Source organism: Anolis carolinensis, chromosome 1 (assembly GCF_035594765.1).
Source record: "Anolis carolinensis isolate JA03-04 chromosome 1, rAnoCar3.1.pri, whole genome shotgun sequence".
NCBI lineage: Eukaryota > Metazoa > Chordata > Lepidosauria > Squamata > Dactyloidae > Anolis > Anolis carolinensis.
Genome location: NC_085841.1, coordinates 47350907 through 47371723, shown reverse-complemented (window position 1 = coordinate 47371723; position 20817 = coordinate 47350907). Strand labels below are relative to the sequence as shown.

At 41.9% G+C, this 20817-nt stretch overlaps 1 protein-coding gene across 2 annotated transcripts in view; it reads right to left on the bottom strand.

The window, feature by feature from the left end:
- Positions 1 to 2333, bottom strand: part of mdga1 (MAM domain containing glycosylphosphatidylinositol anchor 1) — a 380665-nt gene extending 378332 nt beyond the window's left edge. Inside the window, exon 1 of one of the 2 annotated variants that reach the window (XM_008125164.3) lies at positions 1384 to 2333. In XM_008125164.3, the coding sequence (XP_008123371.1) occupies positions 1384 to 1450 (67 nt within the window). In that variant the 5' untranslated portion in view covers positions 1451 to 2333. The remainder of the gene's footprint in view (positions 1 to 1383) is intronic. The other variant, XM_062973681.1, reaches the window with a different exon arrangement.
- Between the last annotated feature and the right edge of the window lie 18484 nt (positions 2334 to 20817).

The window sequence follows — 20817 nt, the reverse complement described above, 5'->3', positions numbered from 1 at the left end:
ATAGAGGGGTTTTTTAAAATACTGGTAGCCAGATTTTGTTCATGTTCATGGTTTCCTCCTTTCTGTTGAAATTGTCCACATGCTTGTGGATTTCATTGGCTTCTCTGTGTAGTCCGACATGGTGGTTGCTAGAGTGGTCCAGCATTTCTGTGTTCTCAAATAATATGCTGTGTCCAGGTTGGTCCATCAACCTCTAAAATCAGGACAGTGAATAACGAGCAACACTCTGGAAACAGGGATTCCAGACATGAAACCATCACCTCTATCAGCTAACACCTCCCAACAAAGGATTCCCCTAAGCAGGAAACACTCAGGCTTTGAAGCTGGTAGGCTTTTCAATACTAATAAGACGATTAATTGCAACATTAACCTAGGGCCCTTCCACACAGCCCTATATCCCAGAATATCAAGACAGAAAATCCCACATTATCTGAGTGTGGACTCACGTAACCCAGTTCAAAGTAGACATTGTGGGATTTTCTGCCTTGATATTCTGGGATATAGGGCTGCGTGGAAGGGCCCTGACAAGAGTTCTTTCTCCCACCTGGACCTTCAACAGATATGTAAACCCCACTTGCCTAGCTTCCAACAACAGATCTCTCAACCTCTGAGGATGCCTGCCATAGATAGGGGCGAAACGCCAGGCAGTGGTTCTCAACCTGTGGGTCCCCAGATATTTTGGCCTACGACTCCCAGAAATTCCAGCCAGTTTACCAGCTGTTAGGAATTCGGAGAGCTGGAGGCCAAAAACATCTGGGGACCCCAAGTTGAGACCCCACTGCGTTAGGAGCGAATGTTTTTTTTTCTGGAACATACAGCCGGGAATACTCGCAGCAGCCCAGCGATTCCGGCCATGAAAGCCTTGGCCAACACACCGAGAAACCTTGACAGAAGTCCGCGCTGCCCACTGAGCGCCGTTTCGAGGAGTGGGGACGGGGCCCAAAGCTCAACGAGAAGCGAAGCCGAGAGGAAACGCGCCGCCTGCCTCCCGCGGACTTTCCCAGGCAGCTCTCGCCCTCCCTCCGCCGCCCAAACACACACACACGCGCCAAGCAAACAACCGGTTGATTTATTCGCCCGCAGCTGAGCCCCGAAGCACCCGCTGCTCCCAGGGAAAGCGAGCGAGGGAGGAGGACTCCGAGCCAAGGGGAGGAAAGGGTTACAAGGCTGGCTCTCGGGGACCCTTGTGTGGAGGGACAGAGAGCCGAGCCGAGCAGGAAGAGCTCGGTCCTGGTCCCGTGTCCGCTGCCCATCCCCGCTGCAGGTGCTTTGAAAAAGAAACTTTGATCCGATCCGATGGTGGCTGAACCCCGACCCGCCCTTTCCTCCCGTCTCTCTGTCTCTCTTTCCCCGGAAAACAAGCCCTTCCCTTGGCCCTCTTACCGTAGACCCCTTGGCCCTTGGCGCACGCCGGGACCAGGGAGAGAAGCAACACCCAGAGAGTCTCCATCTTCAAGGCGAGAGCTTCATCGCCGGCGGAGGAGGAGGACGACGGAGCAGCCAATCCACCAGGAAGGAATCAATGTAGGTATTTATTTCTTTTCAGCGAGGAAGGGGCAAAGGAAAGGCAAAAGGAGGCCTCTAGGAGCGCGACCACAAAGCCAAGAGGGATCCGGAGCGGAAGGGGGAGCGAGGCGGTCCAAACGGGAAAGAGGGCAAGGAAGGAAGGCAGGCAAACCGAGGGTCTCGGTCCCTTGCTCGTCTTCTTTGGCGCTTCGCAGGCTCCTCTCCAGGAAGAAAACAAACCAGCCCAGGCAGGCAGAAAGCACGCACGCCGCGGAGGAGGAAAGCGAGGAGGATGGAGACCCCAAAGCGGAGAGTGTTGCGAGAGGAGGACGTAGAAGCGACCCGGCAGAGAGAAACTTCCGTGCCTTGACTCCGGAGGAAACGTCAAGTCCTCGCCTGAAGTCTTTCTCCCGCTTCCCAAAGTGCCCAACTTGAGGGGAGAAACGCCACGGAGAGAGCTGGAGAGCGAGCGAGTCCTGGCCTTCGCGGCTGCTAATGAGCCTCTGGCTGCAACCCCAGGAGCGAGTCAGGAGAGAGAGAGAAAGCGGGAGCGTGCGGATGAGGCGGAGGGGCAGCCAGAGGGGCTCCTTCGCTTCCTGGTTTCGAGGGGGAGACTCCGTGGCGACAGCGAGGGCGAGTCTCTTCCCCGCCGGAGTCCCTTGCTCTCCTTCGCCTCTGGGCTCTTCTTCTCTCCCAAAGTTGAGGCGAGGAAAGATGCCTCTGCCCCGCGCCAGCCCTTTAGAAAAGAGTGTGGCTTCTTTTCCCAGCAGGTGGGGCGAAAAACAAACAGGCGCTGCCTCCCCAACTTCGAGGGAAGGAAGGAAGGCAGGCAGGAGAGCGAGGCGGTGGGAGGAAAGGCGCTTTTAACTTGAAAAGCAAAGGACGGTGCTGGCGGGGGGCGGGGCCAGGCCGGGCTCCGCCTTTTCCTCGAGGAAGGTCTCCTCGGGCCTCCCCCTCGGGGCCAAGAAACCTGCCCAGCCCTCGCGCTTGCCTGCCACTTAGGCGGCGGAGTCAGGGCCTCCTTGGCCCCCGCGGACGCAGTTCAGCCCTCGCCTCAGGAATTCGCCCTCTTTTCCCGCCTCGCGGCAACTTTCCCCCTTTATGGCCCGTCCTTCTTTCTCTCTCCCTGAATCAAAGGCCCCGAAGTTCGTCGCCGAGCCCAGCCTGCGCCCACACCCTTCCCCCGACTTCTCTCTCTCAGCCCCGGTTAGGGTGGGTGGGTGTTTTTTAAAGGAGCCAATGAGATGGAGGGCTCTGGACCGGAGGGCTGTCTCCCCTCTGGACCAGTTCGAGGAAGCAAACAGGCCGGAATCGCTGGGATACTCCGAGTTTTCCGGGCTGTATGTCCATATTCCAGGAGCATTCTCTCCCGACGTTTCGCCCGCATATATGGCAGGCATCTTCAGAGGTTGTGAAATCTGTTGGAAACTAGGCAAGTGGAGTTTATATATCTGCAAAAAGTCCAGGGTGGGAAAAAGAACTCTGTCTGTTTGAGGCAGGTGTTGCAATTGGCCACCTTGATTAGCTTTGAATAGCCTTTCACCTTCAAGATGTGGCTCCTTACTGCGTGGGGGAATCCTTTGTTGAGCGGTGTTGGCTGACCCTGATTGCTTCATGCCTGCAATTCCTTTGTTTTCTAATTGTTCATTATTTACTTCCCTGATTTTAATTTTTTAATACTTGTAGTCAGATTTTGTTCATGTTTATGGTTTCCTCCTTTCTGTTGAAATTGTCCACATGCTTGTGGATTTCAGTAGCTTATCTGTGTAGTCTGCCATATGGTGGTTGTTAGCATTTCTGTGTTCTCAAATAATATGCTGTGTCCAGGTTGGTCCATCAAGTGCTCTGCTATGGCTGACTTCTTTAGTTGATTTAGTCTGCAGTGCCTTTCATGTTCCTTGATTCGTTAATGCTGCTTTTGTTGGTTCCTATATAGACTAGTACGCAGCTGCATGGTATACGGTAGTCTCCTGCAGAGGTGAGAGGGACCCTCTTGTCCTTTGCTGAACATAGCATGTGTTGGATTTTCTTAATGGATCTGTAGGTACTGTAGACGTTGTGTTTCTTCATCAACTTCCCTATGTGACCAGTGGTTCCCTTGATGTATGGTAAGAACACTTTTCCGCTGGGTAAATCTTTGTCTTTACTCTCATGGCTTGTTCTTGGCCTTGAAGACACAGGTCAGGTCTGTTTTCCACGCTGGTTCTGAACTGTGGCTGGTTCTGCACCTGCATGTGTGGACGCATTCACACACGTGTCTTGCCACGCTTTTGCAGCACTGTTGGTGTGTGTCTTCAAGCCCCTGCATTCTCATCCTTGGCTACTGGTGAAAAGGCAAACGTCAAGCACCTGCTTTGTCCTATTCTCTTTTGCTTCAGCTAGTTCTTCCTTCAGAGGCCAATGTCGAGGAGGCAATTCTGGAGAATCACCACATCCAGCCCACAGAAGAAGAAGCAAGGTGGCCCAGGTCTCCATGGGAGGGACCTACATGGTTTATTGTCCTCGGTGTCTGAACTCTGGGCTGCTCATTTGCTTTGTGAGCTTGAAAAAGTTCATTTCCTGGACTGCGACTCTCCAAATCCCACAACCACCAGAACCACAGCACTGGCCATGCTGGCTGAAGATCTGAAAAACTGTAGACCAAAAATGAACTTTCCCAAGATGGTTTAGATCACACATGGGCAAACTTTGGCCCTCCAGGTGTTTTGGTCTTCAACTCCCACAATCCCTAACAGCCTCAGACCCCTTCCTTTCCCCCCTCAGCTGCTTAAGCTGCTGAGAGGGGAAAGGAAGGGGCCTGAGGCTGTTAGGGATTGTGGGTGTTGAAGTCCAAAACACCTGGAGGTTCAAAGTTTGCCTTATATTTTTTCTGAATGTTGCCTAGAGACTTAAATCCTCAAGATATGGATGCCAGATTGTTTTTGTCTGTCGTCCTGAGTGGAAGCATCCTACTATCCAGCAGTCCGTCAGATCTTCTATTTGTTTTCCACAGATCAAGAGAATGCGCTTTCCTTGGACAACTCTCTTTTCCTCTTCCCATGCACTTACATTTTCTATTCCACATTCGAATTGGGGAAGGAAGCCGTATTAAATCAAAATGTCTTTCAGAAACAAATGCTTAATTTCCCCATTTGCACTGAGATATTCATAAAGCTCCCTTTTTAAGAAAAGAAAGAAAGAAAAGGCAAAGATATGCAGACAATGTAACCAAGGCTGTTAAAATATTAATCAAGAAGTGCCTTACCTTACAGAAACCGATGAAGCAGAATAGTTCAGTTAAGTTTCGACTCTCCCTACCCAACCCAAATACATTTCCTGAAATAATTGAACTCCCATCAGCCAGTCCCTGTCTTAAAATAGCGCAGTAAAACATTTTTCTCCCAGTGCTTGAAACAGATTCGAGCTACCTGGAGGTAATGGGGAATATACATTTCAGCGGCATGGGAACCGGGTGGTGGGAAATGAGTCTGTTATTAAGAGTGTTTATTCTTTGCACTGAAGTCTTAGCATTGAAGGAATTGATTGCTGTTTTGATCACTGTACAGCTGAGTCGCTGGGGGTGTTATAGACAGAATTTTCCTTATTTAAGAAGAAAAAATGTAGCTCTACTGCAAGCTGCAGTTGATCTTCCTTTCTACACAAAGTCACAAACTGTTTGAGGTCAGATTAGAGCCTGTATTAACCCCCTTGGACTCTTCCTGCATATCTGTCTCTGTCTCTATTTTGTAGCCATCTATAAATGTGAAAGGTTTTTTTTTCCAGCAATGAGATCCTTACAGAGGGGATGGCCTCCTCTTAAAGGGCATCTTGGCAGGGTTGAATTTTCCTGCTTAAGGCCAAGCTCTGCTAGTTGCTGCCTGAAGTAGACAAAATGCCCCAAGCAACTCCACATATAGAACAGGACTAGAGTGAGAATTACATCTTACCACACTGCCAGTGAAATACTATGCCATATCTGGACACATCTTAGCAAAGGCAAGGCTAGTGCATTAGCATTCATAGCTTTTTATTCCAATGCCTCCCTTTCCCTAATGGTAGAACCAGACTATAGCCTGGTCTCTTGCCTACATTTAATAATAATAACTTAATTTTTATACCCTACCACCATCTCTCCAAAGGGACTTGGGGTGGCTTACATTCTAAATGTTGATGGGCATCATTTCTTCTTCTTGGTCACACCTTCATAATTTCACATATCATTTCGTCAGGAGAGAGGTCAGCTATCCAGATGCCATAAGAAAGCTGTCATCTTTTAGTAGGGTTTTTGGAGCCAACATCTGGAGTTACTAGTTCTCCAGAGTGGCAGGCATACCTTGGTCCTACCAGGAAGCTGAGTGAAATGGTTACATCATACATTGGTTATTGAGTGTCATTCAAGGGCATCAAATTGTAATGTGCCAAATGTCTCTTAAGCTCATCTCGATTTTCTGCCTTGAATGTCAAAATCATTTGAGCTGGCCTTGCAGGGTGATAATGCATATTAGTTTGCAGGGGATATTTGCTTTCAGTGACGCTGCACCAAAAGTCCCTATTAGTTGGGGAAGTAAAAAATTGCGCAATAGATTGAAGGAACACAGGCTTAAAAAATGTTTATAGGACTTCGGAATTATTTCTACTTTCCTTTTATATCCAAGCTTTCTTTTGTGGCAGGCTCCAGATGATTTCCAAACTAAACTGGGTGGCTTATAGTTTAAGCACAGAAGGTCTCCCTCCAAAATGGCAGTTCCAAAACTGCCAGCACTAAAAACAATGCCAGCTCTTCCAGGAAGCTGAATGAGGCAGACCTCTCAAATGTTTGGAGTGGGCAGCAAGGGAGCTTCCTGGCTAATACTCCTGGATGCCACTGCTGTTCTCTGTTACATACCTTTTTGTGGCATTCCCAAATGGTGGCTTGATGCTTCATTTGTACTGCTATGTGCCATCATCAGTGCTAAAGTGAGGCGAAAGTGTCAATCCAGCAGATTTAAATGCATGGGACAGGGAAGGGTTGACATCTTGACTTCCTTTTTAAATAAAAGTTGAAATTACATCTGGTTTGACTTTATTGGGGGGAGGGAAGACCTCCCTAGTCTAAAACCGGATGGGGAGATAACCCAAATTATCCATTTTCGCCCTCCTAAAATGGGCAACTGTCAAGAATTAGGGTGCTGCATTACTTCCCAGAAAGCTCGCCTATGCAAAAAAAGATAAGAAAAATGAAATCTATCCCGAAAGACCTCTAGTAGATGTCCAGACAATTAGTTATATATTCCACTCCAGGATGCTTTAGGACCAGGAGGGTCTGCTTTTATAACAGGAAGTTAGTGGGAGCCAACCTCTTGTTCATTTCTTGTTAGAATAATAATAATAATAATAATAATAATAATAATAATAATAATAATAATAATAATTTTATTTTTGTACCCCGCCACCATCTCCCCAGAGGGACTCAGGGCGGCTTACAGATATAAAACCAACATACAATAATATCAAATACAAAAACACACAAATAAATTTAAAAGGCATTAAAAATCACAATCATTATAAAACACTTGAGAAACACAGCAATAAAAACATACAAAGGTTCCTTTTGCCATAAGCAGCCTGGAAGAGCAAGTAAATCAAGGGGTTGTTGTATGTCTTTCGGGCTGTGTGGCCATGTTCCAGAAGTATTCTCTCCTGACGTTTCGCCCACATCTATGGCAGGCATCCTCAGAGGCTGTGATTCATGCCTCACAGCCTCTGAGGATGCCTGCCATAGATGTGGGCGAAACGTCAGGAGAGAATACTTCTGGAACATGGCCACACAGCCCGAAAGACATACAACAACCCTGCAATCCCGACCATGAAAGCCTTCGACAACACAAGTAAATCAACTTTTAAAATGTTTTAAATGGTGAAATTTCCCTCATGTCCTCCAGGGGGCATTGGGCAGCAAAAATGTGCATATTATCTTTTTGTCTATCTACCTCCCTATCTATAAAAGTAAGAGCCCTGGAGGGCTATACCTGCCCTTGCCCAGAACCTAGAGATGCGGTTGGTCAATTTTGGACCAGAGGAATTGGAAGCAGAGAGAGCTAGCCTCCCAGATATCATGCTCTTAGAAGTTGCCCATCTCTGTCTCCTACACGTTACAGTCCTTGTCTTATTCTCACAGTCATCCATTTAGAAGAAGACATTACAATGTTTTTGTAGGCCAGCTACTGACTTGATTGGCTGTCTCCTGATCTCTATTAAAACACATTGCCTTTTGAGTTATAGCAACAACAGAAGAAATTATATCTCCCATAATCTCTCTGTGAATATGAAATCTTAGTTTACAGAACTATGAAAAGACATGCTGGAGTACAAGTTGCTGCAAGACCTTACTCCATGCTGTTTATTGGATAATTGCTGTATAGCCTTTTTCTTAGTCGCATGCATATAGCAGCAGCAGCTGCGTTATATAGTTATCAGCAATTTTCTAAAAGGCATTGCACTATGTCATTAAAGAATGTAACTGCCTTAACAATCACACCCATTAATACATCATAGTACACAATGGACCACCTGCTATGAGGTGTCACCACCATCCGTCTCCCTGCTTCATCTCACTGGAATCAGAAAGCGCGGTGTAAAGGAGATACGATATCCAGGGGAGGGAGAAATGTATTTGTAAAGGGTAGGTTGGCAGGTATTGATCTACTATATGAACAAGAATCATTTCCAGAGTTGTGAAGAGTTATAACCCAACAAAGGGCTGGTTACTAATTCATGCTCTAACAAATAAGCAGTTAACAGATATAGCTGCTAATTAGTAAGCAGTTATTTCTATTATAAATGGCATTCAGCCATGGAAAAGAGCAGTTAGCTTACATCAGCAGCTGGGGGGGAAGCATGAGCTGACAGAACAGCTTTCTCAAAATGACCAATTTCCCATCAGTGTAGGAGGTAGAGCAGAGGGAGCTTGAAATTGGGCTCCTATCCTTTTATAAACAAAGCTGTCAGAGGGCTAAAACAATTCACACCAAAACAAAATTGCCTTAAGATATTTAATGTATTAAGTGTGCAGGTATTTTTCAATAAAAGATAGTGATCTTTTCATCAGGGAGAGATGATCATGAATTCTTATGAACCCATAAAAATTAGAGCCAGCACTAATATTAGGCAGAATGTGGTGACTGCTGCAAGCAGGAGATTTTGGGTATTATGAAGAGACAGCAAATTATTTAATTCGTTATTATAGTTTTACTGCCAGGGAGAATTGCTTGTAGGATTTTTGCCTCATGTGCCAAATTCACTTGGTTGGCATTAGATACAATGTCCCTTGTTGGCAAGGGAGGTCACTTACTCACTTACTGGTCCTACCTTAAACAGATTTCTATAGCAAAATATCCTTCCAACTTGTTATAATGATGATAATTCAGAAGTAAGACATGCAGAGGATCAAGAGGGCAGTTTCTTTCACATGTGGTGGACATGTAAAGAAACAAAAAAAAAATCTGGGAGAAAATCCATGCAGCATGCCAACAAATTCTTAAGATAAAATTTCCCAGGAAACTGGAATACTACCTATTGGGTATAACTGATTTGGATATTCACCTAGACACCAACGACGATATCTTGTTCACATATTTGACCACAGCCACCAGAATTAGTTTTGCAAAACAGTGGAAGCAAAAAGAAAATACCAAACATAGAAGAATGGATCCAGAAAGTAAGAGAGATTAAAGACATGGATAAACTAACCTTGTTACGAAAGAAAAACACAGGAAATCCGATAAAATACACGGACTGGTCCAAAGTAGAGGAATAAGAAAGGAAAAGAAGATGAATAGCATTAAACCAAAAGACAAAGGTTGATTTCTCTGTGCTTCTCACCCTATCTTTCTTGTGGGTTTTTTTTTACGCCTTCAGAATGAAGAAGTAAAGAATTACTGACTTATCTTATGCCAATGACAATATTTTTGTTTTCTCTATTCCTGATAAAGATATTCTTTTTTTTTTTAAGAACTGGAAATGCAAAGGCTAAGATGGAAGTCACATATAAATACTAGGCTTGAGCAAATTTTTCGTTAGTTCGCTAAATTAGTTTAAAATTCGTTTCATAATTACTTTTGAATTGATATTGAACCATCTGCTCACTGCCTTACAAATATTACGAATTTGAATAATAAAAGTACCTTTTTTTCGTTTGTTTCTGATGTCTTCGGATGTAGCTGTAGACCCTCTGAGAGGAGAAGCCATGTTGGCATGCCTCTCAGCCAATCAAAGCGGAAGAGGGAGGGAGGGAGAGGCATGGCCATCGATCTGCTAGCATTTTAAAAATGCCATTGAGACGCGCCCCCCCCCCCCCACCACCACCGGCTCAGTAGAAGCCTTCTGCATTGCTCTCGCTTCCCTTCTCTGAGAGAGAGAGAGAGAGAGAGAGAGAGAGAAGCAGGGAGGGAGGGAAGAGAAGAGAGAAGAGACATGCCTGCCTGCGCTTGGCCTTCTCCTCTGGAGCCGCGTGTTTGGTTTTGCTTCTTTCCAGACTTTCCAGCCACTGGCTTAAAGGGGAATACCAGAGCCAGGCAAGCCTTCCTAAACGGAGTCCTTAGAGCCAGAGGATATCCCTTTAAGAGATATCTCCACTGAGGAGATCTCCCGGAAAGGATTATGGCACCAGCTCAATTGCAACAGATTCAGTGCCATGTAATCATGTGAGCTGTAGTTTTACAAAGTCCCTAGCCTTCCCTGCAGAAGAGAGCCAGTACCATGCCAAACTACAACTCCCAGTTTTCTGTCAAATTGTTTTGGATTTCAACTCCTACAATTTTGCCCTTGCCTGGTATAGAAGCATTCTATTCTTCTTCTCCAGACATGCCAACAGTATTAAGTGATAAAATCTTGGGCATTTTTTCCTTTAATGCTAAAAGTTCATAGGTTGTTCAGCAACAGCCTACTGGCTGGGTTGCTATGAGTTTTCCGGGCTCTATGGCCATGTGCAAGAAGCATTCTCTCCTGACGTTTCACCCACATCTGTGGCAGACATACTCAGAGGTTTTGACATCTGTGCGAAGCTAGGCAAGTGGGGTTTATATATCTGTGGAAGGTCCAGGGTGGGAGAAAGAACTCTTGTCTGTGGGAGGCAAGTGTGAATGTTGCAATTGGTCACCTTGATTAGCATTGAATAGCCTTGCAGCTTCAAAGCCTGGCTGCTTCCTACCTGGGGGAATCCTTTGTTGGGAGGTATTAGCTGGCCCTGTCTGGAATTCCCATTTTCTGGGTGTTGTTCTTTTACTGTCCTGATTTTAGCTTTTCTGTAGCTAAAAATGCATATAAAATTGATTCTATAGGGAGGATAAATGATTGGATTTCAACTCCTACAGCTTAGCTTTCTCTGCCAATAATGGTACCATACCAAACTAAAGCTCCCAAGATTCTGTAGCAGTGAGCCATCTTGGATATTGTAAGGGATTTATTATTATTATTTTTATTATTATTATTATTATTATTATTATTATTATTATTAGACCTTGCTCCCAGGAAGGTGCCTTCGCTGTGGCTCCCAACTTATCTGTCTACCTTTCCACATATTCTCCACATTGTGTGTATGTGTATGTATATTATATATACATGAGCCCCGATGGCGAAGTGTGTTAAAGCACTGAGCTGCTGAACTTGCAGACCGAAAGGTCCCAGGTTCAAATCCCGGGAGCAGAGTGAGTGCCCGCTGTTAGCTCCAGCTTCTGCCAACCTAGCAGCTTGAAAACATGCCAATGTGAGTAGATCAATAGGTACCGCTCTGGCGGGAAGGTAATGGCACTTCATGTAGTCATGCCGGCCACATGACCTTGGAGGTGTCTATGGACAACACTGGCTCTTGGGCTTAGAAATGGAGATGAGCACCAACCCCCAGAGTCAGACATGACTGAACTTAACGTCAAGGGATACCTTTACCTTTACCTATACACACACACACACACACATATGCAGGGACTCTATATATATATATATATATATATATATTACGGTATATATCACACACACACCAATTTAACAAAGTTTCAGCCACAAAAACAAAGTTTCTGAAGTAGAACAATGACTTTCACAGTAAAGACAACCCAATTTAACAGGAAATAAGACTTTCAAACCAGGAACAGATTTCTGCAATTATTAAAAAATGGTTTATTATAAAAGCTATGAAAATTCGCCAAAAATCAGAGGATAAGGGAAACGTTCCAAATTTTGGTGAGCTATCAGTGTTAAATGTGTTCTACCACTGTACCAAGTTTGAAGAAGATCACTCAAAAATGAGGGTGGGAGAGTCCTGTAAAATCTCCCCTCGTGCTGTTTTTTTTTGCCACTGCGCATGCGCGTCCGCCATTAACGAATTACTTTTGAAACTAACGAATTTTCGTTAATTTTGAATTTTTTGGGGGGCAAAATTCGGAAATGACATCAGAAATGAAACGCTGGCGCTCCCTACTTTTGAAACGAGTTTAGAATCAATTTTTTCATGGATCGCTCAAGCCTAATAAATACATATATTTGTAACTTGGATTGGTAGTTGTTGTTTTTTGCTCTCTTTTTCTTCTTTTTTCTCTTTTTTCTATTCCCCCCCTTCCTTTTTCCCCTGCTCCTTTTCCCTCCCTTCAACTATACCTTTAACTTTCCTCATTTTCTCAACAAATATTGTTCTCACTCTTTCGATGTATGCCCAATATTATATATACCTATATATAAAGAAGTAAGACATACATGTCTTCCTATGATTTCAGCCTCATCGTCACAAAATTTTAATTTCTGTTATTGATGTTTTTAAAAGATGCTTTTAGGATGTTTTAAGATTTTTTTAAAAGATGTTTTTAAATTGTTAGATTTTAGCCAGTTCTTGTAAGCCACCCCAAGCCCTAGGGGAGTGGCGGCATATAAGTTTGAATAATAAATAAATAAATAAATAAAATGGAACACTATTGTATCTGCCTTCACTGGCAACAAATCATCATATTTTGTGACACACTAGCCTAGCAGGAAATACACCACACACTAACTTGGTCCATTAGAGAGAGTAGCAAGTGAGTCTTGGGTTTGAGTCCAAATTAGAGAATGCCCCAGTACATTTGCTGCCCAAGGCTAAGAACTCTTCTCCATCCACACCAGAAACTGACTTATCTTATTTCAGAATCCTGCACCAATCTAAGAGTTGAAGGACAGGATGTATGGCATACAGTGTTTTGACCCTCAGCAGATGGTAAGTTCAGGAGGAACATCCAAAAGTCTGCCCCCCCCCCCCAACCAGCAACCCAGCATCAGATGCCTGATGCACATGCCTCACTCTATCTAATAGTAGGATCAGCCCTTCCATGCCCACATGAAACTAAAAAATCAGGACAGCCATATGCTAAATACGAGAAAAAGGAAGAAAAAAATTGAATATATCACAGAGTTGTGTAAAACCTAGTGAAGTCCAAAAAGGGAATATGACACAAAGCATTAGAATTTTTTATGTTGAAACATATCTTTCTAGCTTTAAAAATGGTACTTGGGATACAGAGAGCATGACTTGGTAAATCTGGTTGCTATTAATAACATAGGAACTATTTTAAAGTTCCAATTGAATAAATTATACCATTTTTACTCTATTTAAAGTATTGTCTCTGGTCTTTTCCTTATTATTCCTATCTACAGCCCTGCTGCTTTGGATAAGTTATGGACCTGGGTGAATTATGTGAAAGGCGTAAATATACCAATGTTAATTGAGGTATTTTAAAAGTACTGTACCCGTATTTATTTGAGTCTAATGTGCCATTGAATCTAATGCACAATTTTCAAAACCCTGAAACCAAAAATATTTGCTGGCAAATGTAATGTGTAATGGCAAAAATTGCATTCTGTCATTTAGCCAAAAAAGGTACACATTACAATGGCTGCATGTTCATTATTCCTTCTTTAAAAACAAAAGTGTTAGAACACGAAAGCTTTCAGCTATGAAAAGGAAAACCTTGGGATGCGTTGACGCTGTAGAATGAATTCACTTTAACTGATCGGACTCAATGCTATGGGGTTATGGGGGCTGTAGTTTGGGATCATGGGAGCTGCCAAAAATGTGATGCCCCACCAAACTACAAATTCCAGAAGTGCACAGCATTGAGCAATTGCAATTAAATTAGAGATGACATCCCTCAAATAGGAACTTCATGTGCTCCTTAAAGTATCTTCCCCTTTTGCTTTGGCTTGGCACTAAAATCTATTATACAAATCTAATGTGCATCCTAATTTTGGGTTGGTAATTTAGCCCCAAAGGTGAGCATTAGATTAGAGTAAATACGATAATTTGTTTTGGAAGCTTCTATATGTCACTTCATAAATACCCATGTGTTTTGGACACATGGAAAGGGGAATTTAAAGGCTATAGGCACTAGAGCAACCAAACTTTTATAGTAAAACACATGAATATTTGAGCCAGAGATATCTGTATAATCATTTTGAAGGAAATAGAAATATCATGTGGACATGATTCTTTATGACTGCACAATGTCCCCTAAAAATCGCATAGAGTGTACTGTTCATAATACCTGTACATTTTCTCCAAACAGTAATGAAATAATAAAAATGTACAAGGCACCGGTCTGTTTGCAGATATTTGGAGAGATGTAAAAATGACTCAATTTGCTAGTAAGTAAGCTATGAATTATTTGCTCTGGTCTCTCACTTTGTAGCACTTGTTAAATACTATCTCTGTCTTCCTGTTTCAAAATGAGATATTTCATATAAATTTCCCTGCATTATTTTCTGACACATATATAGTTTAAAGAAATCATTATTCTCCTGCTTTCACAGGTTGTAAACTAAAAAAAGGTTATATTCTCTCCTGTCACTAATTTGTATATAAAAAACACATCCTACCCAACCTTCCCATCAGAAATCAGTGCTTATATTTGTTTGGTTAAAATACACCTGTTTTTTTTTTAAATCTACAAATAAATACCAATACATTCTTACACAAATAGTCTCAGGAACAAATGTTCCATGAGGAAAAAAATCGTTCATACCCACAATATTATATATATTATTTTTCCACATTGTCACCAAGTAAAAGACAGCTGATGAACAGGAGGGTGCCAAGGTCTGGTTACTATACTATTAATTTTCTTGTGCTGATGTTTCCCAGCTATAACCTGGGGCACTCCATCATTCTCTTCCTTTCTCGGTGACAGTTGAATGAAGCTGTTATCTGTATGCCCAAGTCATCTCTTCATCTGACATTTCCATCACCTGTCACTTGTATAGTCCCCTCTCAGCATAATTCCCAAGATTCTATCAGGTGGCTCCTAAGTCTGATAGCCTTTGTCTCCTTCTGCATTCTTCATATGGGTGCAAACCCAAAACACAATTCAAATGAAAGAGGAACATTCAACACCAGAGTGGAAGATGAGGAAGGGGAAGGGTGTGTACATGGTGTGAATTTATACAAGTATCTATAGTGTCACAGTACAACTGTGACACTATAGATACTTGTATGAATCCACGCCAACAGGAAACTGAAAGGCTAAGAACTCGAACACTGTTTCCATCTTAAATATCTTGGTGTCACTTTAGATTGAACATTAACATTTAGGAAACGCTGCATGAATACCAAGCGCAAAGTTGTTGCAAGCAATAACATCCTGCAGAAACTTACAGGCAGTGCATAGGGTGCAGACCCAAAATTAATAAGAACATCAGCCCTGGCCTTGTCTTACTCAACTGCTGACTATGCCTGTCCTGTCTGTCACATGTCTGTCCATGTGATGCAAGTGAACATAGCACTGAATGAAACGTGCAGAATAATCACAGGATGCCTTAAACCTAAACCTGTTGAGAAACTTTACAAGCTAGCTGGCATTGCTCCCCCGATGTGTGACGGGAAGTTGCTGCTAACTGTGAGAGAAATAAGGTTGATAATTGTGAAAGCCATCCACTACATGGCTATCAGCCTCCTTCCTTTAGACTCACATCAAGGAAAAGCTTCACCAGTCCTCTAAATTTTCCTCCAGCAACAGCAAGAGTATCCCTCTGGGCAGCTAAACCAGGCCATCCCAACAGGATGCCCCCCATCAGGGTCTCTCCAGGGGCAAATCAGAAATGGACAACTTGGAAGTCCCTGAACAGACTCAGAAGCGGAGTGGGCAGATCAAAAGACAACCTGGCAAGATGGCACTACTTGGAGGAATCCTCCACCTTGTGTGACTGTGGAGCACAACAAACAACTCCACATAGGTATGCTTGCCCACAATGTCCTGCCTCATGTACAGAGGAGTTGCTGTTTAAAGCTATGGACAACGTGGTTGCTGTTGCCCGCTTTTGGTCTAAAACTATTTAGCTGCTTGTGATTCCATTATTTTATCAGTTTTAAACTTATTTATTGTGCAATGCTTTTGACATGAAATAAATAAAGAGTACGACAGTGAGCTGACATGATAGGAAGGTGTGAGAAGCCTAACAATTGCACAATTGGATGTAAGGAAAAAAAGCCAAAGTCAATAAAAATTCCTAGGGGCTCCTCTAGTTTGGTAAAAGCCAGGGATCTAACTCAAGCAACAGAGCTTGGATACTATAAAAAGGCAGAACACCTTTAGTTCTTTATTTTTTAGGTTGCATTTCAATGCCAGGAATAGAGAGAACTGCCTTCACAAATTTTATATACCTCATGAGCCAAAATAAATTGTATGTTAGCTGGGGAGGAGAAGAGGTAGGAGTAATATTGTATGTTATGATGCAACTAAACCTAAAGGACGTTCAACTACTGCCATGCTCAGAGGTGATTAGGTAAGTTTGAAGCTGAACAACACATGTAACAGGTATATCTGGAGAGCTGAACCAATATGAGCTAGCGTTAAAATGTCAGATGTCTAAATTAAGCCACTATACTGGGCTGTAGAATGCTTTCAACAATGATTTGCCATGCCCGTCTTTATATCTTTGAATTTTGCTCAATTTGCTTTGAATTTTTCTCAGTTATAATTGTTTCCAATTCACCATGGAAAGATTTGTTATCAGAAAACAAAAAGTCCATCCTGAGGTTCATGCTTCTACTTGTGAAAATACATCGACAACATCCTGCGACAATAAATGCATGGTCAGGGAGAGCCTCCATTACTTCCACCTTGACAAGAAAATAAATGAGAGAAAGAGGCTTCAGAAATTAGAAAGAAGAAGCAGAATAATAGTACCATGATACCAAATGTATTTTACAAGTTAAACCTGTAGAGCACCAAAATAATAATAATGAAAAACAGCTTACTTGTGCTTACTCCCAGGTTACTATGCATGGGATTGTGGTCATGTTCTGTAAATTTAATTACCAGTTTTTTTTATTACTACATTGTTTGGGATGACTGTGATTTTATAATTATATTTTAAAGCAGCATCTTAGAAAAGTAAGATCATAAAATCTCACAATTCAAGCTATAGAAATTCACACTTGTTAAGAAGTGCCACCAAATCTTGTTCTCACTGCTAGGATACTTATGTGATGTTAAAAAATAATATTGTCACTACTTTGACTCTGTGTGTTGCTTAGAAACTGAGCAACTGTTTTTCACTCTGCATTGGCTCAGAGATTATGACCATGCCTTAATCAAATATAATTTAGTCAGTTTCCTATTGTTAGCCATCCTTTTGAATGAAGCAGAAACAAAACAGTCAGAGCTTAATGCCAATAAGGTTAAAGTGTTCCCCCTATAGGCTTTTCTGTGTATTCTTTCTTAATGTCAAATTTATGTCCTTTTATTATTCCCTCAAGTCAGAGCTGACCAGTTTGTCCTATGTTCGTATATTTAAAAAGTGAATTGCAAGCTGATAAGAACAGTATGCCACTCGTACGCACAGAAAATACTGTTTGTTGCAAAAGAAATATATTTGCTATGCAGACTTTCAGATTATTTTTTCCATGAAATGACTTCACACAGTGCTAGAATATCTTGCTCTTTGAAAACCAGGTTGGTTGTTGGCTGTTCTCTTCTCTACATGCTGCTCTTAGTGAAGGGTGGTGACGGAGTATAAAACTGAGAGCAAGGCATGTCCCACAAGTTCCCACCTTGCTATCTTGGAAGAACATATGGCACTGTTTTCCTTCACAAAGATATTGCAACATCTGTACTTCCTAGGCATCTCATCTATACTTTCTTTCCCTTTGATTAATTCCCTTTATCAAACTGTGTTCATTATTAAAATAAACCAAGAACCTATTTTGGGTTTCCACCCTAGTTATTTACTACTTCTCATGCTGAAAGGAGGTTTGCTCCCAGGGTTGGGTGTTTCTGCTTTCAATTGGGAATATATTTCTTCACTAAGTTTCTCCTTGAAATTAGCAATGAGTAATTTCAGCAATTTTCTTGCTACTACAAAGAGGCCTTTGAAAACCATGCAGTTTTCTGTGCAAAAACAGCCATATGTGAATTTTGCACAAAAGCTATGAATTGCAAATAACCATTGAAAACCATGTAATTTCTGAAGGTTATGTGCAATTCAGGCCTTATTCTGTGCAAAATTCACATAAGGTTATTTTTGCATAAGAAATGCATTTTTTTTGAAAAAATAATATTTCATTACAGAGGTATTAATTGCTTTACCAAGACCAGCTGTAATTGCAGATTTGTTCTGAACATAATTCAGATATGGTTGTTTAGAATTAAAAAAACCCCTTATTTTTCACACGAAATGACATCTTCTGCATGGAAAATAGTATTTCAAGACAGAAATATTAAGTCCTAGGCAGAAAATGTGCTTTCTGAGCACAAAATATTGTTTTGTATGCAGATCAATCCCTTCTGTTTTAAAAAAACAGCATTTGCTCCACAGCTACATTGAAGTATTGTTCACCTAGCCATTCCATTCAAGCATTAGCTTTCAGTTACCTCTGGTTTTAATAAACTGCTTTTAATTTATATCATTTTATATTTTTAATTATTGCTTTTCTTGTATCTGTTTTCACTGTAAGCTCCTTTGATTTTTTTTAAACATTTAAAGCATGATTAAAATGTCCTTCAAAAACATTATAGGTATTTGTTACTACTCATGATCACATGGAACTGAGACTTCATCATGGCAAGAAAGGGAGTATATGTATTATTTTTACCACATGCAGTACATCAAAGATTTCATTTGCTGTCAGTGTCACTATTAGTTGGTCAAGTAGGGCTGGCCATGTGGGTGCTGTGACATCACCATATTTACCACATAATATGTCATGATTCAGTACACAAATCCTTCTGGAACATCATTTAATCGGTAACATACAAGTTGCATTTTCATCTCCTTTGCTCAAGAAAGCTAACAAAAGGATTGATATATGTCCTTAACATAAATGAAAGTGGGCATTTGGGCCACAGCCATCTTAGGGCATTTTCTTACCTGATACAAACAATGGCATCTAAGTTTCATTCCATATACCAACATCCAATGGATTAAGAACTGAATTTTATTTCAACAATGGAAATAGTATTGGGTCCTTCACCAATTGCCTGAAGTATCAGGGTATTTTGGGGTGAAGGGCAGACTGGGACATACATGTGGAATGGCAAAGAGCTACCACTGTAATGTCTTTACCAGCATCTGCCATTAAAAGTAGTTGCCTCACTCTGCTTACTAGTTAGATTGGCCCCAACATACTCTCTCAATGGCAACTTTTATACTGATCCGATCTTACAACATTTAGTGTAGCACTAATTTAACTCTCGTTCCGTTCCATTACTCTATTTCTAATGTGATATTCTTATTTATAATCTGAGGGTAAATTGTAGTCATTTTCTGCCAACCACGATATTTTTACCATGACACCTGGAAGTACGCCTTCACAGTTGGCATCCTTGATCCATATGGAACTTGATGCTTTGCTACTTACCCAGCCCCACTACAGAGTCAGCAGATGGCCTGTTTGCTGTAATGCTGCTGGATGTTCAGAGGCCCCAGCTTGCTGCTTTGTTGGAGAGAAACTGCCTCCTGAAATAGATGGCTTCAGCCCAAGTTATGAGCTCTGATACCAGCGTCACTGTAAGGAGGCTGCACTGTTGGACTTGCTTGTGGTAAAGCATTCTAAATCTACCTCGCAATGGGAAAGGGGTTGGCATGAATGATGCCAAAATATAACCAATCTCCCAGTGGTGACCAGCATGATGCAGACTTTAGCAGCCCAGCCTAATAAAGGAGTCTCTCAATGTTTAATACTGTAAAGTTAGCTTTAAAAGGAGGACACAGAGAATAAGTTCCAGCAAATTCAAGTTGTGCACATTTGGTAATTTTGTACTGAAATGCAAACTGAACAAACTTCTAACACATCCCTGTTCTCACACAGAGATATTTTCTTTTGCAGCGTGAGCCTTTTAAACGGAGTTTGAAAATACTGAACGAGGAGGATGTGCTCCACCACTGTCTTCCATATGTTGGAAGCATTCCCTCTATACTTCCTTCAGGCACATAAGCTCATAAGACTCATCTGCTAGACAAGCAGCTCAATATGCCAACAGTGCCTTCTTTCCGTTCCTCATAGTTGTAGCATCTGTGGTTTCCTGCTCCTGCCCTCCCCCTTCATTTCAATTGCTCTTGGGGCTATTGTTTCTATAGCATTGACTTGTTTCCCTAGTTGCATAATTGCCTTAGGAACACAAAGAAGCTTGGATGGTAGTCTTGGGAGACATGGTACAAGTTATTTAACAACATGTATAAAGCATTCCTGAGAGAAGTGTAGATTCTTTCAAAATGCAGTCTCTCAATGGGAAAGTAGTCTATGTATTATTATTTTCCATGCGGATGATCACATACTTTTAATCTAAATGTTCCCCCTCTGAACATCTTTAGTGGCTTAAATCTTTTAAATGACATCCCTTCTCCCATTAAACCACTAAGCCTGACTTCTGTACATTTTAATGCTATTGCCCTGCTATGGCCTAAGGGGAACTGAAACCTTTGAACGCAGAAATAGTTCTTATTAAAGCATTCAAATAGATTCTCATACAACATTCTTCCCAGATCCACCTCATCTACTCTTTTTCAAAATAATTTAAATGCTTTTGATTGACCAGAGACATAACAATCTGTCAGACTGCAAATAACACTCAGGTACTTAAAAAACACTAATTAGTGGTATCAAGGGATAAGACAAATTCACACTTCTAACATAATATCCCAATTATGCACAGCAAGTAAAGTTATGCATAATTTCATTTCAAGAACACAACATCCTCTGTTCTAAAAGAACAACATTCATCACAGGATATGTGCATGTTAGGTTGTGACTCCAACTGATTACCGTGGTCTATATAAGATGCTAGTTGTGACCTTTAAAACTCTTTACGGCCAGGGCCCATCGTACCTTAGGGACCGTCTCTC